This window comes from Hyperoodon ampullatus, assembly GCF_949752795.1.
Source record: "Hyperoodon ampullatus genome assembly, chromosome: 11".
NCBI classification, from domain to species: Eukaryota; Metazoa; Chordata; class Mammalia; order Artiodactyla; family Ziphiidae; genus Hyperoodon; species Hyperoodon ampullatus.
The window spans coordinates 59,948,471-59,974,534 of record NC_136924.1 but is presented as its reverse complement, the minus strand read 5'-3'; the positions used below and the strand labels follow the sequence as shown (position 1 = coordinate 59,974,534).

General features: G+C 45.6%; 1 protein-coding gene across 1 annotated transcript; it reads left to right on the top strand.

Moving 5' to 3' along the window:
• Positions 1 to 5,868: 5,868 nt before the first annotated feature.
• PYM1 (PYM homolog 1, exon junction complex associated factor) lies at positions 5,869 to 25,859 on the top strand (the record flags this gene model as incomplete). The annotated part of the gene is made up of 5 exons (XM_079714951.1): positions 5,869 to 5,878; positions 8,660 to 8,866; positions 8,933 to 8,989; positions 24,444 to 24,537; positions 24,926 to 25,859. 5 exons carry the CDS (start codon positions 5,869 to 5,871, stop codon positions 25,407 to 25,409), a joined length of 852 nt encoding a protein of 283 aa, XP_079571077.1. The 3' UTR covers positions 25,410 to 25,859.
• Between the last annotated feature and the right edge of the window lie 205 nt (positions 25,860 to 26,064).

The following is a 26,064-nucleotide window of genomic DNA, read 5'->3' as shown; positions in this document are numbered from 1 at the left end:
GAGTGTGTCCCTCGCCTGCTCCTACTTTTTCTCCCTCCCCCCCAATCTCTGCAGTCTCTGCCGGGCCTAAGCTCTGTCCCATCTCCCTTCGCATCCCGCAGCCCTGGCCCTCCGGTGGTTCTCACTGAGATGGCGGCACGCCTCCCGAGCCACGACCCCATCTTGCTCCGCCTCCAGCCCCGGTCCCCAGCCCCGCTTAGCTACCACTCCCAGAACCACCCACGCCCCGCAACGACCTCTAGCGCTTCTGACGCGCGCGACACAGAACCAGCTCTAGCCAGGTCCTCAGCCCCGGCCCCGCCTCGTCTGCGTCCCGCAGCGCTCTACTGGGGAAGGGCGGGACCCAGGCACGAGAGATTGGGGAGAAGGTAGGGGAAGAAGGCTCTGAGCATCTGCCTGGCTTCTCAGCTCCAGGAGGGTTGTGCTGAGTGCGGGAGCCTTCCTTCCACCCTGCTAGGTCAGCAGTGTTTAGGGAGCCCCAACTTTCAGCTATGGGACCCAGGGACCAAGGAGGAGCCATCACGTGGATCATGCTGACCCCTGACCCAGGGGCCAAGCTGCAGAGGGCAACTTGCCTTGAGGATTCAATAACAGCAATAACAATATCTTACCTTAGCATAGTACAACACCACTTTGGAGTCAAACAAAACTGGGGTTAGTCATATCTGGGTTCCATTCTTAGCTGTGTTACCACTGTGTGACTTGGGCAAAGTACAGCTATAAAATGGCAGAATGATACCTATCTTTCATAGTTGTGAGGATTAAGTAAATAATGTATGAAAAGTACCTAGTATAACACCTGGAGTATAGAGGGCCTACAAGGAATGGTAGTTATTGTATTAACAAGTAAAATCAAATTCTATGAGACAGGGAATTATTGGTATAGCCATTCTACAGATGAAGAAACGGGAGCTCAGAGAGGTTGAGACTTCCCAAGGCAGGTGACAAGTGGAGGAGCCAAGGCTCCAACCCAAGAACTTCGTGGTGCAACCCCCTCCCCCACCGCCTCTCTGTCCTCCTCTTGTTCCACTGTCCCCTTCACACACTGCCTTCTAGTCTCACTGCCCTCCTTTCTGTTCCTCAAGCATGCCAAGTTCTTCCCTGCTCAGGGCCATGAGACTTACTGCTCTGTCTGCCTGGACCACCCTTCCCCACTCTTGGCAGAGCTGACTTCTTGCCTAAGCTGAAATGTCAGCTCCTCCAAGCTCCTCCAGCTCCTCCCTGATCATTCTGTCCTAAGGTAGCCCCCCCCCTCCTTTGCGTAGCACCCTCCTTTGTTTCCTTCATAGAACTTATCACAACTGGAGAATATCTTGCCCATTTATTTGCTTCTTTGTTTACTGTTTGTCTTTTCCTACCAAAATGTAAGTCCCACAGGGCAGGAACTTATCAGTCTTATTCACCACTGTATCCCCAATACCTAATGCCCATCATGTTATAAGTGCTCCATATTGGTTGTACAAATAGTTGTATAAAGCTAGGGAGTCATATATGGGGACTCTTTTTTTTTTTTTTTTGCGGTATGTGGGCCTCTCACTGTTGTGGCCTCTCCCATTGCAGAGCACAGGCTCCGGACGCGCAGGCTCAACGGCCATGGCTCACAGGCCCAGCCGCTCCGCGGCATGTGGGATCTTCCCAGACCGGGGCACGAACCCGTGTCCCCTGCATCGGCAGGCGGACTCTCAACCACTGCGCCACCAGGGAAGCCCTATGGGGACTCTTAATCCAAACGCGGTTAAATGGGATGCCAGAGTATCCATCTGGACAGTGAGGGGAACATGAGACAATGTGGGGCACATATAGTAGGTGCTAAATAAATATTTGTTAAATGAATGAATGATGCTAAAAAGCACTTATTGTGGTACTCCATCCAAGGCCCTGACCTTCTGTCTCCCCTCCGCCCACTTATTTAGGGTGGTTGGGGCAGGCTTAAGGAGGCAGTTAGGGTCTACTAGAATTTCTTTTCTGATGGTGCAAGAAACTTCTCTGTAACCTCTGCCCTTGGGACATCTCTGCCACTCACCTCCATGTATAGCATTCCTGTTCCGGAGGCTCTCTGGGAACACTTAGAAGGGGGTTTTGAGACACTAATATTGTGGAGAAAGGACTCCACCCATCTGGCCCTTTCAATGACTATAATCTAAATTCTCCTGCCAACAGATCTAATGAATACATAATAGTCTTATGGCTAATGGGGTCTGTAAGGCTTAATTAGCCTCTCTGATTACCCCTGGGGATTCTTAGATGGCTCCAAGGTTCTAGGAAATGGAATCTGAGAGGGAAAGTGACAGGGAGAGAGCAAACAAGAGACAAACAGGAGAGAAGAGAGAATACTTCTCTCCTGCCTGTCTTTTCACAAGCCCCCCAGTCTTACATGTAGCATATAGTAGAAGTTAAAAGAATGGACTTTTTTTTTTTTTTTTTTTTTTTTTTCCGGTACGCGGGCCTCTCACTGTTGTGGCCTCTCCCGTTGCGGAGCACAGGCTCCGGATGCGCAGGCTCCGGATGCGCAGGCTCAGCGGCCATGGCTCACGGGCCCAGCCGCTCCGCGGCATATGGGATCCTCCCGGACCGGGGCACGAACCCGTATCCCCTGCATTGGCAGGCGGACTCTCAACCACTGCGCCACCAGGGAGGCCCCTGGACTTTTGAATTAGATAGGCTTGGATTAGAATTCTAGCTCTTGGGACTTCCCTGGCGTTCCAGTGGTTGAGACTCCGCGCTTCCAATGCAAGGGGCGTGGGTTCGATCACTGGTCAGGGAACTAAGATTCCACATGCCACGCAGCGTGGCCAAAAAAAAAAAAAAAAGAATTCTAGCTCTTGGGTGAGTTATTTCATCTCCCTGAACCTGTTTTCTTATCAGTAAAATGGTTACCTGGAGAAATCAGTCACCATGGGGGGGTTAAATAAGGTAATACATGCAATATACTTAGCAAACTGCATGGCACAGAGAAAGAACTCAGTAAACATTAGCTATTATTATTGTTGTTATTATTATTATACAAGGGTGGTACCTAGAGAAACATATCTGGAGATTAGGAAAAATGCTGCCTTGGACCCAGGATGGCATAAATTCTAGGGACTCCCAGCAGCAGTGAAGCCCAAGTTGTATACCTTCCCACTTGTGTCATGTCTCAGGCACAGGCATGTAATATCAGGATTCTGCATTTTGCCTCTGGGAGGGTGAGGAGGTGGCTATAGAAAGTAGACTATCAGGGTCCAAGGACACCCCTGGGCTGGGACCTTGGACATAAAGGCTCCTGGGATATTTTCAGTTGTCCAGGGCCTTAAAAATCTGGAACAAGTCCAATTTTGTCCTGCTCCATCCCAGCCTCGAGGCTGTAACCTGGGCTAGTCCAGGCGAAGGCTAGGGCTGGGAGGGTGGGGTCTGCTGCCCAACCCGACAGCTATTTGTGACTCACCCTTCCCCTCCCTCCTCAGGTTTCCCTGCCCGCCCCTACCAACTTGGGGTGAGAAAGTAAGAAGTTGGCTTGGAGGCAGAGAATCCTAGAACGTCCTCAGGGCTGGGAGGCACCAACTCTCTTATTTTACAGAGGAAGAAACTGAGGCCCAGATAGAGAGCCACTCTCTCAGGGTCACACCCAGACTCTAGACATAGTGTCCTTAGTCCATTCCATTAAATCTTAGTGTCTCTGGTCTTCTAGATCTTATTTTAAACATTAAGTACTAAAATTGCTGGTAACTGAGAGATAACTATGATTTCCAAAGCCAGTGCTAACATTTAAAATTTCCTTTTTCACATCAACACTCATTGCTCACATTCCAAGTCATGTAGGTTTACCATTACCCAAGAATCAGCTATGCCCCCAGAACACTCAGGCTGACCCAGCAAGGAACCCCAAGGGGCAGGCACTCCCTTTTGAGGGCCCAGACCTGATTACCTGGACTTCTGAATCCCTTAACCACACCAGGGCTTGCATCCTCCTCCTGTTTCTGAAGACTGAGGGAGGGTCTCTTCCTTCCTGCCCATCCCTGCTACTAGTCAGTGGCCCCTGAGAGGGAATCATTTGGCGTGAAGCCTTAGTATTTGTTAAGCCTCCACAAACATCGCAGATGGTAGTGTTGCCTGATTAAGGGGGTGGTGTTTTTGTGTGTGGGTGTCATTGTGCAGTACAGGAGGAAGTTACGATGTTGGCACGCTTGGGGGATGTGGGCTCATACGGTTAAAAGGTTGAGGAGATGCCCAGCAATATTTGCATTTCTTCCTCAGTAAAGCTCATTTCCCCCACTGAAAGGTGAAAAGTGGGATTCAGACCCAGGTAGTTTCAGAAACTTCCCGGTGACAGGTGTGGAAAGGAGAGGGGTGGGAAGTTGGGGACCAGGAGGCCAAACAAGAACCCTTCTCCACCCGTGCAGTGCTGTGCAGGTTCCGAAATGGACTTTCCTCCGACTCGGGTCCCCAGGAGCCAGCTTCAGCATCTGTCCGAGTCATCGGGACAGATGGAGGGCAAGGTCTGGGGGAAACACTGCTTACGGGGTTCTGGGCCAGCCCTCCCGCTGCCCCCGCTCCTGGCGCAAACCCTTCTAGCTACCCGCTCCAGCTGTCACGCTTCCTCCTTCTCGGCACAGCAGCCCTACCCTAGCCCGTGGGGCGTCCCCTCCCGCGGCCCCCGCCCCAGCCTGCTCCGGTGCGGGAGGGCGGGAGGCGGCAGGGGGCTCGCGGGGTCTCTACCTTGCCTGCGGAGGGCGCGCGGTCGGACCTGGAGCGTCGGCGCGGGAGCTGGAGCCCGAGCTGGGCTGGAGGGGACGGGCCAGGCAGGCGCGGCCGCCGCGGGGCCGCCCCACTCCTGACGACACAGCTGCCCGCCCCCCACCCCAGAAGGCCCGCCCGCCGGCGCCCGCGCTCGGCGCCGGGCGCCCCTAACTCTGGAAACTTCTAGTCCACCAGACCCGATTCCTCCCTCCCCCGATTATCTCCAGGGCTCTGGTCTGTGCCACTTTCTCCACATTCCTGCGCAGCTCATCTTCCCGCCCCGGTAACGGCTCAGTTTCTGTCTTTCCACTCCCTTCTTTCCAATCACTCACAGCCTCTCCCCGCATCCCAACCCTGGGAGGCCAAGGTAGGGGGCGGGGCCGCTGATGAGACAGCTTGGCTGTTGCCCACCCACCCAACTTCTCACCCTCTCCTAACTGCTGCCACCAGGGGACTTCCCTTCCCAACTCTTTTCCATCCATCCACCATGGATTGAATTCACACTCAGGAGGCTCCGCAGGAGCAAGGCCAGAGTTCCAGACTGCGCATCCTAAGACCAAACACCTCCCTGCCAACACGGGTTCCACACTGCTTGACACTACTTGAGAGAATCTGCCCACCTTTGCCTCCAGGTTCCTCGCCTCCGTTAAACCCAAACCCCAGGTGCCTCAGATTTGTTTTCCCCAGGCTAAGGACACCTCCTTCTCTCAAGACTCGGATTCTTCCCTTAAGTCTGGGGTTGTGATTCAGGTGCAAAGAGCATTCTGGTCTGGGGGCTTCCCTGGTGGCGCAGTGGTTGAGGGTCCGCCTGCCGATGCAGGGGACGTGGGTTCGTGCCCCGGTCCGGGAGGATCCCACATGCCGCGGAGCGGCTGGGCCCGCGAGCCATGGCCGCTGAGCCTGCGCGTCTGGAGCCTGTGCTCCGCAACGGGAGAGGCCACAGCAGTGAGAGGCCCAGGTACCGCAAAAAAAAAAAAAAAAAAAAGAGAGAGCATTCTGGTCTGAATCCACCCTTTCTCCATGCCTTAACCCTCCCACTTTACCTGCTGGCCTTGGCAGGTGCTGTGGAAGGCCCTGGCCAACAGTCAGGGTGAAAGGAGATCCTTTCAGCTTCTCCTGTCTGGAATCTGTAGTTAAGGCTCTTGGGGCAGCATGGATGGTGGTGAGGCTGGTAGAGCAAGGGAGAGAGACTGAGGCCTAGGGACTTACTGGTAGGAACTGAAGACCTAGGCATCCTGCTCCCTGGCCCCGCCCCAACTCTGTCTAACCCCCTCCTACCCTTCATTGAAGTAGGGCATGGTAACAAAGGCTTGAGTTCCTGGAATCTTCCCTCATACACCTGGTGGTGGAGAGGGGGAGGGAGACCTCTGATTGGAAGGGTGTGGGTGTTGTGTGTATGTTGTACGTGTACACACATACAAACACAAATGTAATATATACATACTTTTGGTGGAGGTTGGAGAGGAGAAGGAATGAATACACGAGGCCCTCTAGTGGAAACAGAGGGGTCTAAGCAGTTCTTGACTGTTTTGAGACTTGTTGGAAGAGAATCCTCCATTTTTATCAGAAATATAGCTGCTGAGTAATAGGGTTTGGAGTATCGTTGTTGCATCTGAACTGGAGATATGAGGCAGCGGTTGGAGAGGACCTGTCTCTCTGCTCCTGTCTCCCCTCTAATCTTAAAAAGACAAGGACACTCCCCATCCTTCATCTCTCCTTCCTACATGACCTCCTCAGTGGTGAAATCATAAGCACTTTTTTTAATTAAAAAAAAAATTTATTTATTTTTGGCTGCATTGGGTCTTAGTTGCTGCGTGTGGGTTTTCTCTAGTTGTGGCGAGCGGGGGCTTCTCTTGTTGCGGAGCGGGGTCTAGGCATGTGGGCTTCAGTAGTTGTGGCATGCAGGCTCAGTAGTTGTGGCACGTGGGCTCAGTTGTAGCACATGGGCTCAGTAGTTGTGGCTCTCGGGCTTAGTTGTTCTGCGGCATGTGGGATCTTCCCGGACCAGGGCTTGAACCCGTGTCCCCTGCATTGGCAGGCGGATTCTTTATTTATTTATTTTTATTTTTTGCGGTATGTGGGCCTCTCACTGTTGTGGCCTCTCCCGTTGCGGAGCACAGGCTCTGGACGCGCAGGCTCAATGGCCATGGCTCGCGGGCCCAGCCGCTCCGCAGCATGTGGGATCTTCCCGGACCGGGGCACGAACCCATGTCCCCTGCATCGGCAGGCGGACTCTCAACCACTGCGCCACCAGGGAAGCCCCCCCAGGCACTTTTGAAGGTTTATTACGCACCAAGTCCTGTACTTTGTTCTGCAGGACAGCCAAAGACATAGCCCAGCTTAAGGACTGCACCAAACAGTGGCTTGGTTGTGTGGGTATGTGTATAAGCCATCCTAAGCAAACATACAATATAAGTAAGAACAGGTCCCCTAGTTCCTCTTCCAATCAGTTTTCTGCCCCTGAGCCCCTCATCTAGAAATCCTGGAATGATACTAATCCTTAAGGCACTCAGCTTTCCTTGCAAATAACACTTGCAGTGCTACCACCCTATGTACGATCTGTGTTTTTTCACTCTGTCATCCTCAGCTGTGTTCCTACATGAAGTTAAAGGTGCTCCTTTTAAGACATTTTTTGAGACTTCAAAGTGGGGCATGAGGTGATCTCTCTAATAAGCAATAAGGTGGAATCTGTCATACTCTAGGCTTGCGTCTTCTTTCGGATCTGTGCTCCATCATACCCCAGTCAGTTATTGGTGGGGGTGGGAGGAAGAAAGGCCAAGAAACATCTAAGGAGGAGGCGTCTAATGCCTACAGTTCCAGGTGCTCATTTCTTTAATCAACCACATCATAAAAATCAGAAAGAAAGAAACCGCAATGAACAAAGGGAAAGGAAAAAACAACAGCTTTGTTCTCCCCAGCCTCTTCGTTCCCCTCTTCCTCTTCAGGGTGGTGGGGGACACATCCGGGGTTCAGGGCTGGGTCCCAGGCAGGTCTGCTAGGCAGACAATTGAGTTTCACTTCCCGTCAACCCCAGAGCTGAGGCAGGATGTCTGAAGGCCTAGTGGGGGGCCTAGGGTAGGGTGGTCAACAGGGGCCACTTTAGGATTGCTTCTTGCAGAAAGGTCCTTTGATTAGCCCACTAGTACTCCTCAGGTAGTACAGTCAGTACCAACACATCCCTCTAGTTTTTAGATGCTTCAGCTCACTCTTACCTTTAGTAACAAGGCTATGGACAGGATACTAGACCAGCAGGGCTGAAGCACAATTGGTGAAAGAAGAGCAGGGGTGAAGGATGGCAGTGTTAGAACATTTGCAATGACAGTGTATTGAATGCAAATCAGTTTTTAAATGAGTCTTTTTGAGATCTTCTGAGTTGGGCCTCTGGTGGAACTCAGGAAGGTGGAGTATGGAAGAGAAGCCAAGCTGTGACCCCATAAAACTTCTGAAGCTTCATTTCAAAGCTTTAGTAAGTTCCTAGTCAGCCATTCCTCTGTGTTGTTTGTTTGTTTTTTAAGTGGGACATGCAGCATAGTGTTGGAGGTGGTCGCTAACTGGTTCTGTTGGACATTAACCTAAGCCAAAGTGGGGGATTTGGAGGAAGGTAAATGGGTTGATGAGGAAAAAGCTACATGTGTGTGGGGGGGTGCGCAGGAAGAGGGCAGGGCAGACACCTGAGGAGAGGAACTTGCAGCCGGCCCCTCCCTAGCTGTGAGGGAAACGAGTTTAGCAGGACTTAGCCCAGAAGGAACAAGAGCTGCTGAAAAGAGCGGGGGAGGGAGAACGTTTGGGTTCCTCTAAAGAATAGGGAGGCACGGGGCAGGGCAGGGCTGCAAAGGGACTGACTGTACGGCTCAGATTATTGGCGCGTTGCCCCGATTTCGATCCCCAGCGCCCAGAGACTTGGACGAGGTTAATTAGAATACTGACTGGGTCCGCCCGGAAGCCTTCGCCTTGCCCTCTGACCCTGGGGCCAAGCCCGAGGAGGCTCCCGGGTCGAAGGCCAGAGCAAACTTGGGCCGTCATCACTTCGCCGCCCGAGTCCCTGGGGCCGCCCCAGGGGCAGGGCCAGGCCCGGGCTGCCCGCCCAGCCCGGCCCGCCGCGCCTCCTCAGCCGTAGAAGCCGCCGGCAACCCTGAGGCTGCGGGGACAGGTGACCGACCGGCAGCGCCTTCGGCCTTGTACTCCCCTCTCTCGGGTCTCCGTCCAGAGGGTTGAGCTGAGCGGCCAAGGGCAATCGGCACGCGATTTCGACCTCCCCACCTTCTAAGAGAGGGTTAGTTGGGGTCTTGCGTTCGCCCCCAACATTGGTGCGCCCCAGTGCGTTCCCGGAGTTTGCCTGTCCCGTCCCATGTCCCCAAGCTGCTCTGGGACCTGGATGAAGGCCAGGGCCTGAATATTCTTCTTTTCCTCATTTATTAGCTGCCCCCCCGCCCCCCGCCCTTTCTGGGTGCAGGTGGGCCTTGCCCCCTTTTCTCCCGCAGGTCCTAGACAGTCGAAGAGTGCCTTGAGGAGAGGGGCTGTGCCTCGGAACTTCCCTCGGCGCCCAGAGAACTGCTGTATACGCAGCAGGCGCTCAATAATGCTATCAGTGGCAGTAAAAGAGCCCACGGCTCTTGTTTTTTAGAGTCTTCAGCTTCTACTCCCTTCCTCCTCCTTCACTGCTGTCCACGAAATGGTGCACTCTTCCTTTAAGACTAAAATGGTGGCTTGCTACGATCAGGACTCCACTTCCGGTGGGTAGGGGGGCGGGACCCCAGCCCGCTCACGCCGGAAGTGGTTTGCGTTTTCAAGATGGCGACTCCCTATGTAACTGATGAGACCGGCGGTGAGTGCGGGAGATGTGGAGCCGCTTCTCCCCGGGCTCTCGGGGTAGGGGTTCGGACTTGGAAAGGGGTCTGTGCCCCGCCCATCCCGGGGCCCCTCCTTTGCCCCGCCCTCCGGACCGCCTTCCCCATTCATTCTCTCCTACGGGGTGTCACCTGCGCCCCCTTCTGGTCTCGTGTTTGGGGGTCTCCGCTTCCGGTCACCCAAACCGTGGGGTCCTTCAATGCTGGACCTTGCTCCTGGACCCTCACGGGCCCTTAGCTTTTGTCCAGAAGTTGGAGCTGCCATATCTCTTTTGGGTTCTTTAGGCTTGGGGGCTCCTCCACGCTCAGTTCCCTCCAATTCCTGCTCTCCCCCTCTTCCCCTCCCCCATCTCTCAGTGTACCTGCTTTATGTCCTACCCCAGCCCCGTTTAAATTCTTTTTCTCGAAGCTATATCTGTTGAAGACCTCCTCATTGCTACATAGTTCTTTTTTCCACTCTCCCTTATTTTCATTGTTGGGTCACTGAGGTACAGAGGTGTGAAGGGAAGAGGACCCTAATACAACTTTCAGCTAGAGTTTTCTCCTTGATGGCACCACCCTTCTGTACCTTCTCTGGCGATGGTGATGGGAGTTGAGGGATCTAAGGTGGTAGAAGGTGAACAAGAAGGTGTCTAGTGGCCTCTCAAGCCGTGTGACAAGTTTACAGAACCCACTGTGCCTTCTGATCAGAGAAGATTTTCCAACCTGGCTGATTGAGATGCTGAAATATCTGTTGTGTATGTGAGGTTTATGTGTTGAAAACTGAAAATCAAGATTTTCATTTTGGCTATAGCCCATCCTAATTTCCCCACCTTCAGAAAAATGTGCATATCTACCCAGTGACAGTCAAATAAGATAGTATATGTGAAAGCAATTTATAAAATGCTGTGCAAGGCAAGGTATTACTGTTTTTTGTAGCCCTCATTGTGTATGTGTATTCTGTAGAAGTGACAGTGTGTGTGTGCTTTGGTACATGCAGTCTGTTTTAAAATGTACCTTTTATGCCTCTTGCTTTGCTTGTTTTCCATGTTACTTACATCTCAACCCACGTCTCCTGTGGTATCTAATGACAACCCAAGCCTCTGCTACTTCTCTGCAACCTCACCTTTCAAAGTGGTACAACCTCTTCTCTTGCTCTCTACATAGTAGGTACTTCTTCAGTTTGCTTCTTTTAATGTGTGCTTTGAAAATATTACTCGTTGTCCAGTACACTTCTCTTTATTCTTAACTGTTTTCTTTAAACTGATTTAACGGACATCCAGATATCACATCTCACCCTACCCTCCCACCAAGAGGTATCTACTGTTCTCTGTGACTGTGTGGAAGAGAAGGAATCACACTGCTTTTTTGCTTTCTCTTACTACTTCCAGATCATTGATCTACCACTGTCACTGTAATTCTCATGGAAGGTATTGCCATGCAATTATATCATTTTCTCTAAAACCTCAGGGCCATCATTCACTGCCCACAAGGACCCTGATGTAGCATATCTTTTTTTTTTTTCTTTTCTTTTATTCTATTTCTCAGTGTCTCCACTCATTCTCAGTGTCTTCAGCATCTTTGGAATACTCCTATTGTATAGTTCCTCAGCATGAGACCATTAACTTTCCTTTGAATTTTCAAACCAGCCACATATCAGAATCACTACAATCTGGACCTACTACATATCCTACTACATAGGACATCACCTATGACACTGCTTCCCCCTTCAGGTGTTCCCCATCACTTATTTTAGCTTCCTTACCCAGTCACCTTTTTTACTTCCACATGCCCATAGAATCAGCTTTTTGCCCTCCTTAGGTTCTCTGGTCCTTGACCTTTCCCTTTCCCATTTCATTGAGTCTACGTATCTTCATGACTACTTTTGATGCTACCCTGCTAGACCTCTGTGACCAGTCACTATCCTCATTGCTTTCCTCATTCATTTTGATCTTCAATACTAAGCAAGCACTTCTGTTATCTTGAATCATACCCATCAACTGTTTTCTTGGCTTCAGCTTCTAGGCCACAGCACATGGCTAAAGAAAAGGCACAGACAGTAGCACATTCAGTATAATATAACTTAATGTTAACTTCTGCCAAGATCACAGCTTTTCTCCAATTCTTCTTTGTTGGTTTGCTTACATTCTACCATGGCTATTTCCCCAACCTTTCTCAGCTCTCGGGGACTTTCCCTTTTAATTCCTCTTCTTATGACAGATGGCCTCATTTTCTGTTTCATTGAGAAATCAAGGTCTGTTATTTCTGTTTCTTTCCTCTTCATAGCCTGATTTCTTGAATATCAGGTCCACACAAACTATTTCCATTTCCTCACTGCTTACTTGTTCCTTAACTTCTTTTTTTTGGCCTTGCGGCTTTCAGGATCTTAGTTCCCTGACCAGGGATTGAACTTGGGCCACAGCAGTGAAAGCACCGAATCCTAAGCACTGGACTGCCGGGAATTCCCTGTTCCTTAACTCTTCAAAATGGTTTCTTTCTAGCACTAGCCTCTCTCCTGAGTTGTCAGTCCTAATTGTTTGGTGAGTAGCTTTCATTCTTGGATATACTGTCACACCTTAAATCCAGTCTGACCATAATCAATATCAGTTTTTCCTTCCTTCTTTCTTTCTTTTTTTTTTTTTGGTACGCGGGCCTCTCACTGTTGTGGCGTCTCCCGTTGCGGAGCACAGGCTCCGGACGCGCAGGCCACCAGGGAAGCCCTCCTTCCTTATTTCTGTTATAGGCACCATTGTTCTAGCCAACCCAAGATCAACTTATTGCATCATTTCTCTCTTTCTTTATTTTAAATAGACTTTACTTTTTAGAACAGTTTTAGATTTATAGAAAAATTGAGAAAATGATACAGACAGCTCCCATATACCTTAAACTCAGTTTCCTGTTATTAACATCTTACATTAGTATGGTATCGTTATTGCAATTAATGAACCGATATTCATACATTGTTATTAACTAAGGTCCATACATTATTCAGATTTCCTTAGTTTTTACCTAATTTTTTTTCTGTTCCAGGATCCCATATTACGTTTAGTTCTCATGTCTCCTTAAACACCTATTGGCTCTGACAGTTTCTCAGACTTTCCTTGTTTTTGATGACTTTAACAGTTTTGAGGAGTATTGGTCAGTTATTTTTGTAGGATGCCCCTCTATTGGAATTTGATGTTTGTCTCATGATTAGACTGGGGTTATGTGTTTTTTAGGGGAGGACTATAGAAGTAAAGTGATGTTTTCATCATATCGTATTGAGGATACATAGTATCACAAAGATTTTTTTACTCTTGGTATTTACTATGATCTCCTGACTGAGATAGTGTTTGTAAAGTTTCTCCACTGTAAAGTTACTTTTTTCCCCTTCTCCTTTCCATTTTGTACTCTTAAGAAAGTCACTCTTCACAGCCCACACTTAAAGAGTGGGGAGTTATGCTACCTTCCTTAAGGATGGAGTATTTATACACATCATTTGAAATCCTTTTGCACAGATTTGTCTCTTCTCTGCCATTTTTTTTTTTTTTTTTTTTTTTTTTTTTTGCAGTATGCGGGCCTCTCACTGTTGTGGCCTCTCCCATTGCGGAGCACAGGCTCCGGACGCACAAGCTCAGCGGCCATGGCTCACTGGCCCAGCCGCTCCGCGGCACGTGGGATCTTCCCAGACCGGGGCACGAACCCGTGTCCCCTGCATCGGCAGGCAGACTCTCAACCACTGCGCCACCAGGGAAGCCCTCTGCCATTTATTTATTCAATCATTTATGTGTATCAATATGAACTTCGGGTTATTTTATTTATTTTATTGCTCAAATGTTTCAGCTTTGAACATTGGGAGCTCTTTTAGTTGGCCCTGTGTCCCTTTGACATATCCCCATCAGTGTAGGGTTTTTTTTTGTTTGTCTTGTTTTGTTTAGCTCTTTCTTACTTTCTGGCACTAGAAGCTGCTCCAGGCTCATCTTGCATATTTCCTGGCCCAGTCCTAGAATCAGCTATTTCTCTAAGGAGCCCTTGTTCCTTTTACTTAAGAATGGTGTGGGAAACCAAGATCAGAGCACTAGGTGTTTCTGTTTTTATTAACAAAATGAACTGGGGTGTTGTTTTTGCATTGTCTTTTACTCCCTCTTCTACCCCCCACCCTCCAGTTGTCAAAGTATCTTTTTCTGTTTCTGCTGTTGTTACCCTTATCCCATCTTCAGTGCTTGTTAGCTACATGGCCTGGGAATTTTAAGCCTAGGGAATCCAAGCTTTAGTTTTCTCATCAATGAAATAGGAATAATAACTCCTATGACATAGGATTATTGTGAGAATTAAAATTTAAATGAAATAATGTACGTGTCTAGCGCATAGAAAGTACCCAAGAAATGGTTCTGTAATTATTACTGTTATAAAGATTATGGATTAGAATAGATTACATGTGTAAAGTATCAAGCAGAGTACTTGGGTCAATCTTAAGTGCCTGATAAAATTCTAGTTTCCTTTATCCTGCAAATATTGCTGTGACCTCCTAAACAGTTGTCCTACCTCTGTCTCTCTCTCTGTTTCAGTTCATTTGACACACTGTCACCAGATTACTGCTCCTTAAGTACAAATTTAATTATTTATTTTTTGTTCAATATAATTTGTCCACTGTTAAATTTGGCATATACCCTTCTGATCTCTATTTTTCTGTGCATTTTTAAAACAGTTTTTAACCAGACGGTATTTACATTTTTATGTGTTGCCTTTTCATTTATTTATTTATTATTAAAAAAATTTTTTTTGTTTATTTATTTTTTGCTGCGTTGGGTCTTGGTTGCTGCGTGCAGGCTTTTCTCTAGTTGTGGCGAGTGGGGGCTAGTCTTCCTTGCGGTGCATGGGCCTCTCATTGCGGTGGTTTCTCTTGTGGAGCACGGGCTCTACAGCGCAGGCTCAGCAGTTGTGGCACACGGGCTTAGTTGCTCCACGGCATGTGGGATCTTCCCGGACCAGGGCTCGAACCCATGTGTCCCCTGCATTGGCAGGTGGATTCTTAACCACAGCACCACCAGGGAAGCCCGTTGCCTTTTCATTTAACCTAACGACATAAATATTTTTCCTTGCTATTAAAAACTCTGAAAACATCTTTTAAAATACTGGCAGAGTGTTTTATTATTTGGGCATACACCCTCTTTTACCTTTCTTCTGTTATTGGACTTCTAGATTGTTTCCAGAATTTTTGTTATAAGAACTCTATGAATATATATATATTTTTCTCTATGAATATTTTTGTGCATAAATTTTTGTCTGCATTTAGGGTTCTTTTTTTTTTTTTTTTTTTTGGCTGCATTGGGTCTTCGTTGCTGTGCGCGGGCTTTCCCTAGTTGCAGCGAGTGGGGGCTACTCTTTGTTGCGGTGCGTGAGCCTCTCAATGCAGTAGCTTCTGTTGTTGCAGAGCACAGGCTTCAGGCATGCAGGCTTCAGTAGTTGCGGCACGTGGGCTCAGTAGTTGTGGCTCGCGGGCTCTAGAGCGCAGGCTCAGTAGTTGTGGCTCATGGGCTTAGTTGCTCCGCGGCATATGGGATCTTCCCAGACCAGGGCTTGAACCCGTGTCCCCTGCATTGTCAGGCGTACTCTCAACTGCTGCACCACCAGGGAAGCCCTAGGGTTATTTTGTTAGGACAGGTTTCTCAGAAGTCGAATTACTGGATTGGAGGGTACAAACTTTTATTTATTTTTAAGTAATTATAAAATTAATTTATATTGATTGTAGAAAACTTGGAAAATATTTTCATAACTAGTATAAAATATAAGTCCCATGCATATTTGGTAATTCCAGGGCCCGAAGATAACTACAGTTACATTTCCTTTTAGTTTTTCTTTCTCTGCACATATATAGCATATCTATTTAACATAATTTGGATCATACCGAATGGCTGTACTTCCCCAAGTATGATTCTCAGAACACTTAGTAGTCCTGTGAGATGTGCTGTAAAATAAAAAACTAAAATAAAAATAAGCTTCCTGTGGTCAAATAAATTTGGGAAACACTGTAAACCACATTTCCATTGGAATATTCCCATGAACGAGAACATAACTCATTTAAGCCTTGCTGATAAGAACAAAAAAATTTTTTTCCTGTTTAACCCAGAATTTCTCAAACTTATTTAACAATTTTTTTTGGGTAACCTTACAGAAGTATTGTTACAATGTCTTACAGAAATAGTGTTTTATTACATAACAATATTTAGGAAATGCTGCTGTATGATAGAACTATGTTATACTCTCTCTCTTAGTTAGCCAGATTGCTTTCTTTTTTTTTTTTTTTTTTTTTGCCTCTCACTGTTGTGGCCTCTCCCGTTGCGGAGCACAGGCTCCGGACGCGCAGGCTCAGCGGCCATGGCTCACGGGCCCAGCTGCTCTGCGGCATGTGGGATCTTCCCGGACCGGGGCACGAACCCATGTCCCCTGCATCGGCAGGCGGACTCTCAACCACTGCGCCACCAGGGAAGCCCCCAGATTGCTTTCTGAAGGGTTTTTCCATTGGCAATATATGAATATACTGGTTTCATCACTTCTTGGACTACACTGGTATTCTGATCTTTAAAAATTCTACTGCTTTGATAGGTCAAAATGATATTTTATTGTTTTAATTTGTATTTCCTTTGATTACTAGTGAGGTTGAACTTTCTGGTATTCTTCACTTATAACACAATACACAATAGTGGTGTAAAAAGCACAGCCTTTGGAACCCACAGCCTAGATTCGAATTCTACTGCAGTTTACTGACATTGTAACTTTGGGCAAATTATTAAATTTCTCATCATCTGTGAAATGAATAATCCTTCATGGAGTTGTGAAAATGAAATAATATATATAAACAGGGACTTCCCTGGCAGTCCAGTGGTTAAGACTCCGTCTTCCAATGCAGGGGATGCGGGTTCAATCCCTGGTCAGGGAGCTAAGACCCTACATGCCTCGCAGCCAAAAAACCAAAACATAAAACAGAAGCAATATTGTAACAAATTCAACAAAGACTTTAAAAATGATCCATGTCAAAATATCTTAAAAAAGAAAAATTATATATATATATATATATATATATATATACACATATATATATATATACATACACACACAAAAACACTGAGTATTGTCCTTGGTATGAAGCAAGCACTCAATAAACGGTAGCTGCTGTAATCTTTTTGGAACTATCAAATTTACATATGGACCATTCACTTTTACATTCAAGATACTCTAATATGAGCACAAACCACTTTTCAATACAGTATCATCACATACTGTATCTCTGCCTAAACCCTCTAGTGAAACTGGGCAGTATAGTATAAAACGGGTGGAATGTGTTCTGGTATGTAAGCTTTGGCGTCAGGACTGAGTTCAGACTGCAGCTACATGCCGCCTTTGTGATCTTGGACATATCTTCAACCTCTTGAAGACTGTTTGCTCAGCTGTAGATCATAATAATCTACCTATTGTCTAGATTCAGTCAGGTAGTATATGTAAAGTTCCTGGTGTAAAGTACCCACTCATTAATAAACATTCTTTCCTAATTGTTCTTAACATACTGTGAGTTTTACACTGCCATCATTTTGCTTGTTGTTATTCCTCTTAGAATGCCCTTTCCCTTCCTTTCTCTGCCTGCAAAAATATCAGCCACTGATTTACTGTTGTTATTATTACTACTGCTTCCTACTCTTGGAGGTCAAGTCCCTGAGATTTTCCTAATTTCCTGTCACCTTCCCCCATCAAATGGGGTGTGGTTATTTATTCTCTTGAAATCTCCTATTAGTTATGTGTCAGTGTCTCTTAGGGATACTTAAGACATTTATACTTTTGTCTTATTCTTTGTTTGCCTAACTTGCCCACCTTCTTCCTTACTTAAACTGTAAATTTCTTGAAAGTAGGGGCCATTTACTGATCTTGATAATCCCTGTCGCACTTCATACAGTATTTTTCTCATAGGAGGCTTTCAATAAACGTCCATTGCACTTAATTATAGTCTGGCTTCTGACCACTCTACTTGTCTGAGGCTGTATTCTTGAACATAATTAGGGATTTCCAAATTTCCAAAATGAATAACCTTTTCCTACTCAGTTCTGCTTTTCCTTAATCTCTCTGTAATATTTAATACTGTTAATCACCTGCCGTTACTTCAAACTCTTTTGGTCTCCATGAAATAGTACTGTCCTGGTCCTTCTTTTCTAAGGATTATTTCCTAGTGTTGCTGACACCTTTTCTTCTTTGAGGAAAATAATCATGGCCGTTTTTCCAGGGTCATTCCTCCAGATTGGATCTTCTCTTTAATATTTTCTCTATGTTAGAAACCATGTCTGGATGACTAATAAAAAAAAAAGAAAGAAAAGAAACCACGTCTAAGTCTTATAATTGTTGGCCCTGAGGTCATCCTCAGGCTCAGATCTGTGACCCAGATCTCCTTTCTTAACTTTGAAACAGGCCCCAGGGATTCAGCACACCTTTAACAGTCACTTCCACCTAACCCCTTGGAGTTCTTTCAAGCCTTGCTGTGTTGTCTCTTCACTGTCTTCCTGCCACCCCTGAAAACAAAGCCCTTTTCAGTTTAAGGAAATAGATTGAGGATTACAAAATAGCAGATGTGGGGAAATAACAAAGCTTACAAAGTTCTTACAGTAGCAGTCTCTAACCTCTAGTTTCTGGTTCTCTCAAAGATGCTACTGAAAATCACGGTATTCTGCCCATGTTTTTTATTTCTAGAGTTAGGAATCAGCAAACCTCTCCCTTCTTTTTGACTTTACTTTTGGATACCATCAAGGCCAGAGACGGAAACCAAGATAACATAAAATAGGTATTCCTTTGTGATAATGGGCTATTTGTATCTCTGAGGGCTTCCAGTTAGGATGGCCATTCAAGAAGCTTCTGCCCTATCTTTTCTCACACTCCATCTTTACTAGTCTTTTTCTTTTTTTTTGCTGTGTTTTATTTATTTAATTTTTTATTGGAGTGTAGTTGCTTTACACTGCTGTGTCAGTTTCTGCTGTACAGCAAAGTTAATCAGCCATATGTATACATATATCCCCTCTTTTTTGGATTTCCTTCCCATTTAGGTCACCACAGAGCACCTAGTAGAGTTCCCTGTGCTATACAGTAGGTTCTCATTAGTCATCTATTTTTTACATAGTATTGTATATATGTCAATCCCAATCTCCCAGTTCATCCCACCCACCCCACCCTTTCTCCCTTATTTTCCATGCGTTGTTCTCTACGTCTCTGTCTCTATTTCTGCTTTACAGATAAGATCATCTATACCATTTTTCTAGATTCCACATGTATGCGTTAATATACAATACTTGTTTTTCTCTTTCTGACTTACTTCACTCTGTGTGAGAGGATCTAGGTCCATCCACGCCTTTGCCATCTTTACTAGTCTTAAGCCTTCAACTATAATCTCTGCAGTGTACTTAAATGTATGCTTCTAGCATTGTCCCTTTCTCCTTAATTCCATGTAAAAACACTGCCTGTCTAGAAATGAATTAGTTACTTTCACAAAGTTGTTTTCTCCTATGGACTCTTTTTTTTTTTTTTAATAAATTTATTTATTTTTGGCTGCATTGGGTCTTCCTTGCTGCTCATGGGCTTTCTCTAGTTGTGGCGAGCAGGGGCTACTCTTCGTTGTGGTGCGCAGGCTTCTCATTGCAGTGGCTTCTCTTGTTACAGAGCACAGGCTCTAGGCACACAGGCTTCAGTAGTTGTGGCACATGGGCCTCAGTAGTTGTGGCTCGCAGGCTCCATAGTTGTGGCTCGCAGGCTCTAGAGCGCAGGCTCAGTAGTTGTGGCACACGGGCTTAGTTGCTCCGCGGCATGTGGGATCTTCCCGGACCAGGGCTCGAACCTGTGTCCCCTGCATTGGCAGGCAGATTCTTAACCACTGCGCCACCAAGGAAGCCCTACCTTTCTTTTTAATTAGAATGCATGCTCCAAGAAGGCAAGACCCTTGCTTGCTTTATTCATTCATTGTTGTATCCCTAGCTTCTGTTACATTGCCTGCCACAGCAGCAAGTACTCAATAAACATTTAAAATCCATGTGTGAATAATGTTATTACTATACGCCCTGCATGCCCACAGGGATGTTGTGAAAAATAAGAGAAAACATGTGAAAAGCACCAGATTAAATCCACTGTAGCACAATGATTTCCTCTCTCTCATTCAAATCTTGGCAGTCTTCAGATCCTGACTACTTATTCTTCGTAATGAATTTCTCTTTCATTTTCTTTTCAACACTTATAGAGACCATTTAAATCAAGTCTTCTCACATTGCAGCTATTGCTTTCATTTTTTTCTACCTTTAGTTTATGTTACACATTTTTCAGGTTAATCTTCTTAAAGCAATGCTTTGAGCAGATCATCTGCACTCTCTTAATGGCCTTCAGTGTTCTCCCACCTTCTGAAGCTTGAGTCCAAACTCAAGAGGAGATTGGATACCTTTCATATTCTGACTAATTTACCTTTAGTCTCTTTTTCCATTACATATGCTTTTTGCCAAAATATACTGGATTCTTGCTATTCCCTAATATGATGCTTAACTTTATTTATTCATTAATTTGAATTAATTACAGTCTTTCATGGACCAGGCCCTTTGTTTCAAAGATCAAAGGCAAAGTTTCTGCTCTTAAGCAAGCAAACAATTATTTTAAACATTAGATCATGATAAAAGGCCACAACAGGTGCTGTGGGTGCACAAAGGGCAACTTCTAAACTGGTTTGGGGTGGGGAGGTCAGGAAAGACTTCACTGAGGAGTTTATACTTGAACTCGAGCTTTAAAGACCAGTAGGCAGTTAACTAAGATAAGAATCAAGAAAAGTCTATTCCAAGCCAAAGAAGTAAAAGCAAAAAGGCGTAGAGAATAAAGACACGGTCAGGTGAGATTTGTGACTATTTCAGTGGCTGGAGCAGAGAGTGTGAATGACTGGGTGTGAAGAGGCTGGAGACTAGCAAGAGCTGGGTCAAGAAGGCCTTTGTGTGTGGTTCCATCTTCCATGTAAATACCCTGAGGGCAACAGGAATCCAGGAAGAGTTTTAAGTAGGGAAATGAGTAGTCTGATTTGTCCCTTTGTTTATGTTGCCCTATAAGCCTGAAATACTTCCCTTTCTCCTCTTTCCTCATAACCACACCCCTACATCCACCTGTTTAAATCCTGCTCATCTTCCAAAGGTCACAAAGATGCTTTGTCCTCCATAAAATTTTTACTTTACCTGGTCAAAAGTAATTTCACTCTCCTTTGTTGTACTCGTTCTCCAAAGCCGCTTGGATTTGAAACCCAAAATGAGATTTTTTAAAACCTACAATATAGCAACAACATTAATTGGAATTTTTAAAAGGAAAAGTTATTTATAAGCCAATCATCAACGTAACTTTTCGTATTGCACATTCTTTCCTAAACTTATGAATATGCATAACATTTAATAATCATAGCATATATAACTTTATGTTTTATATTCCATTATATCACATTAATGATTAAAATTTTTTTGTCATTATTTTTAATGGCTATATTATAAACCACTCCTGTATAACTGGTTGTGAAGTTTGTTTTTAATTTTTAGCTATTTATAAATAATGCCATAGTTTTCACATGATTACTGTCCCTTTCTTCTTTTTTCTGTTTTCGTTTTTTCCTGTTGGAATTATTTCCTCATGCTAAATTTTCAAGATTGGCATTGCTAAAACGAAGCTTGTTGAAGTGTCTTTGGCTTTAACCTCTTTACGCTTCCCCCAGTCAGTGAATTACCAAGTGAGTTTGATCCTTTGGTAACGTGGCTAGCATCATTCTCTTCCTTTCCATTCTCAGTCAGTCTGTCTCTCATGCCAGGATTATTGCAGTCGTTTTTTTGAAAGATGATTTTTTAAAAAATTTACTTATTTTATTTATTTCTTTTTGGCTGCATTGGGTCTTGGTTGCTGTGCACAGGCTTTCTCTAGTTGCAGTGAGCGGGGGCTACTCTTCATTGCGGCACACGGGCTTCGCATTGGGGTGGCTTCTCTTGTTGCAGAGCACGGGCCCTAGGTGGACGGGCTTCAGTAGCTGTGGTGGACGGGCTTAGTTGCTCCGTGGCATGTGGGATCTTCCTGGACCAGGGCTCGAAACCGTGTCCCCTGCATTGGCAGTTAGATTTTTAACCACTGGGCCACCAGGGAAGTCCCTGTATTTTCATTCTTGAATTTTTACTCTTGTCTCTAAACTGTTGCAGCTCGGCAAACAATATTCTCAGTGGCCCTCTTTTTTTTTTTTTTGTGATACGCGGGCCTCTCACTGTTGTGGCCTCTCCCGCTGCGGAGCACAGGCTCCGGACGTGCAGGCTCAGCAGCCATGGCTCACGGGCCCAGCCGCTCCGCGGCATGTGGGATCTTCCCGAACCGGGGCACGTGCCCCCTGCATCAGCAGGCGGACTCTCAACCACTGCGCCACCAGGGAAGCCCCCAGTGGCCCTCTTTTATTCACCAGATAAATTCCAAATTCCTTGACCTTGTTTTTAAGGCTTTCTAAGTTCTGGCCCCATTTTTAATTTTCAACCTAGCTTCATGTTATTCCCCATCATGAACTGTCTGGTTCTCCTGGACTCCTCTGTTTTCTGTTCTTTACATACTCAGGCCATCCCCACATCCAAGCCTTTCTTGGCACATGTTTGTTCTTTCTCCCATCCCCTCTACCTGTCAAATCTTACCCATTTTCTTTAACATTTTTTGTTTTAGTTTTAATTTATTAATGATATTTGCCTTTTGAACAAAAACCCAATTCGTGTAACAATGTATAATCCCCGTCGGAGGCTCTGGACTGGACTTTTTATTTTTATTTTGTTAATCTTTTTTATTTTCTTCTTTTTCCTTTTTTTAAAAACAAGTTATACTAAAAAAAAGAAAAGAGTAACACAAGATATAAATATATATATGTGTTTTTTTTAAGAATATGTTATTAAAGGTTAATGGTTTCTACCACCTCTTCTTCCAGGTTATCCCTCTTAAAGTAACCAGCATTAAAGTCTTGGTATCTTGGTATGTGTCCTTCCACACCTTTCTCTTTGCCCCTATACACAAACTGTCTGGACCTCTAACTGCTGCTCCTTGCCCCAAAAAGAATGGGAGAACCCTCTACACCAGCGGTTCTCAAAATGTTGTCCAGGACCCTTGGGGATTCCCTAAGACCCTATCAGGAGGTCTGCAAGCATAACTATTTTGATAATATACTGAGATGTTATTTGCCCTTTTACTGAGTAGACATTTGCACTGAGGGTACAAAAGCAATGGTGGGTAAAACTGCTGGCCTCTTAGCACTAATCAAGGTGGTGGCACCAAACCGTACTGGTCATTGTGTTCTTCACTGCCACATGCTTGCAGTAAATAATGCCAGTTTCACTTAAGAGTATCCTTGATGATGCAATAAAGGTTATTAATTTTATTAAACCCTGGCTCTTTAATACACATCTTTTTATCTATTTATTTTTCCAGGTTTATTGAGATATGACTGACATTTAACATTGTGTACAATGTTATAGGTGTACAAGGTGATGATTTGATACACATATATATTGCGAAAGGTTTACCACGATAAGGTTAGTTAACACATCCTTTACCTCACATAATTACCATTTCATTGATTTATGGTGAGAACACTGAAACTCTACTCTCATAGCAACTTTCAAGTATACAGTTCAGTTTTGCTGACGATAGTCACCATGCTGTACCTTATACCCCCAGAACTCATTCATCTTATAACTGAAAATTACACATCTTTTTAGAGTTCTCTGAATTAAATGGGAAGTAAGCATGAAACACTGCTGTGCACTGAAGTGGTGTCTCAAGGAAAAGCACTGGTGCAGTTGTTGGAGTTGTAAGCTAAACAAGCTTCCTTTTCATGGAACTCTATTTTTCCTTGAAAGAACCACTGACAAACTATAGTAATTCAGACCTGAGTACCTGATAGGCATTTTCCTGAAAAATGAAAGAAGTGAGCCTGTCATTTCAAGGAAAACAACTCTCAGTGTTTGTTGCCAGGGATAAGATTCAAGCCTTCAAGTGGAAATTAGAATTTTGGAAAACTTGTAACTGCCACTGGGAGCATGAAAGCTTTTCAGTAAAGGGTTTTCTGATGAGATTAATGGATGTGATTTTAAAAAAAAGATTGCACAGTGAAATGCATAATATTACAAAATAAGAGCGTACGGGGGATTCTGAAATAAAAAAGTTTGAGGATCTTAACGCATTATTCTGCAACTTGCTTTTTCACTTAGTATATCATGAATACCATTCAGGGTCAGTACATCTGTATCTAACATTCTTTTTCATAACGGCACGGTGTTCCAGCATGTGGATGACCCACATCTATTTAGTCATTCATCTATTGATGGTCATTCAAGTTGCTTTCAGCTTTTTGCTAATTTAAATAATGCAGCAACATTATTATAATGCAAACATCTTTACATATAGCCTTGTGTACTGGTGCTTTTATATCTACAGTATGGATTCCTGAAAGTTGACCTATTTTTCACCATCCACCTTAATAAAACTTCCCCTTTTCTACATCCCTGGTCATTTTTCCTTCCTATGATTCTTGTTTTTGCCCTTTTTAGCCTCTTATTCATGTACTGTCCTTTGATGTCCTCATGCTGTTTTGTTTTTTTTTTTAACTTCCTCTATGCCTGCCCTGTCTTCCCAACTAGATTATAAAAGTAGAAACTCCCTGAGGCAGGGATGGTGTTTTATACAGTGTATAGGCACTCAGTAAATAATGAGAGCGGGATTAAAGGTTGATATGAGAAAAGAATGCCTTAATGGATGCATTTAGTGGAAAGTGCTGGGGGATGCTGTGTGCATTCATGCATTCTTTCACCTTGGGGGATATTTGAAAATTAGAAAGAGTAACTCTCCAATTTAATTCTCCCATTTCAGGCAAGTACATCGCCTCAACACAGCGACCTGACGGGACCTGGCGAAAGCAGCGGAGGGTGAAAGAAGGCTATGTGCCCCAGGAGGAGGTCCCAGTGTGCGTGGTTAGGCGTGAGGAGGGAGTATTTAATGGGGTCCCTACGGCAAGAAAGAACATGTGTGCCTATGAGATCAGGGAAGAATTTCCTGATCCCAGGATCCTAGGAAAGGGAAGGAGGGGGCTGGGATTCAGGGATGAGTGAGGGATGAGTAACCAAGTGACTGACAAGTCCTGTTGCTATGGCCTCTGTTCAGCAGAACCTGTAAATAGCATTCAGAGATCCAGAGCTTTAGGACCTAGGGATCCTACAACTGCAGAGCAGAGGAAAGTTGGGAAGGGACCAGAGGCAGAGGAAGGAAGCAGGAAAGTGAAAAGGGTGAAGTAAATTACAAGGTTAGGAAAAGGGCTCGAAAAGTCAGTGATTCTTTGACACTGTTCTCCGCAGGTATGAGAACAAGTATGTGAAGTTTTTCAAGAGTAAACCAGAACTGCCCCCTGGCCTGAGCCCGGAGGCCACTGCTCCGGTCACCCCATCCAGGCCGGAAGGTGGTGAACCAGCCCTCTCCAAGACAGCCAAACGCAACCTGAAGCGGAAGGAGAAGAGGCGGCAGCAGCAAGAGAAAGGGGAGGCGGAGGCCTTGAGCCGGACTCTCGAGAAGGTGTCCCTGGGAGAGACAGCCCAGGTCCCCAGTGCCCCACAGGCCTCCCGGGCAGCGCCTGCAGCTGCCTCCGACCAGCCTGACTCAGCTGCCACCGCTGAGAAGGCCAAGAAGATAAAGAACCTAAAGAAGAAGCTTCGGCAGGTGGAAGAGCTGCAGCAGCGGATCCAGGCTGGGGAAATCAGCCAGCCCAGCAAAGAGCAGCTGGAGAAGCTAGCGAGGAGGAGGGCGTTGGAGGAGGAGCTAGAGGACTTGGAGCTGGGCCTGTGAGGCCTTTGGGGAATAGAGGATGGACTGCAGAACAAACCATGGGGCTCTCTGGGGTCCTGGGGAATGTGGGCAGCAGCAGTCAGGAGGGGTACCCCCATACTGGCTCACTTCTGCCTCTCATGGCCCAATTCCGTCCTCCAGAGCCTAGCCTCTCCCTCATTCCTTCCCTTTTTTTCCCAACTCCTATTTTTTTGGACTTTTCTCCCTCCCATTCCCAGTGTTCAAAATCTCAGTGACTATCCCAGGTACCTTTGCTGCTGATTTGGGTGTCTTGTTTAAAAGAAAATTGGGTGGGTGGGAGTCTCGTGGAGAACTGAGGTTGAGGGTAGGGGGAGTATGCCCAAGTCTTGGAGTCTTGGTTCCTGTTCACAGTGTTTATGGGTTATTTCCCCCTCCATCCCTAACCTCTTTTTTTTTTTTTTTTTTAAAGAACAGAATAAACTCAAGTAGACAATATGTTTTGCCTCTCTTCTTTTCAGCTTCTAGTAGGTGTTTTATCCCCTTCAGTTTGGCACAGGAAGCTAAATGTTGGGAGTAATATTCCTTTTGATTTTTAAAAATAATGTGTATCACCAAATTAGCAGCACTGACTTCTGTACACGTTTGCTCAGACTTCAGTGAATAGAAATTAGTGTTAAAATAAAACGAAACTTAG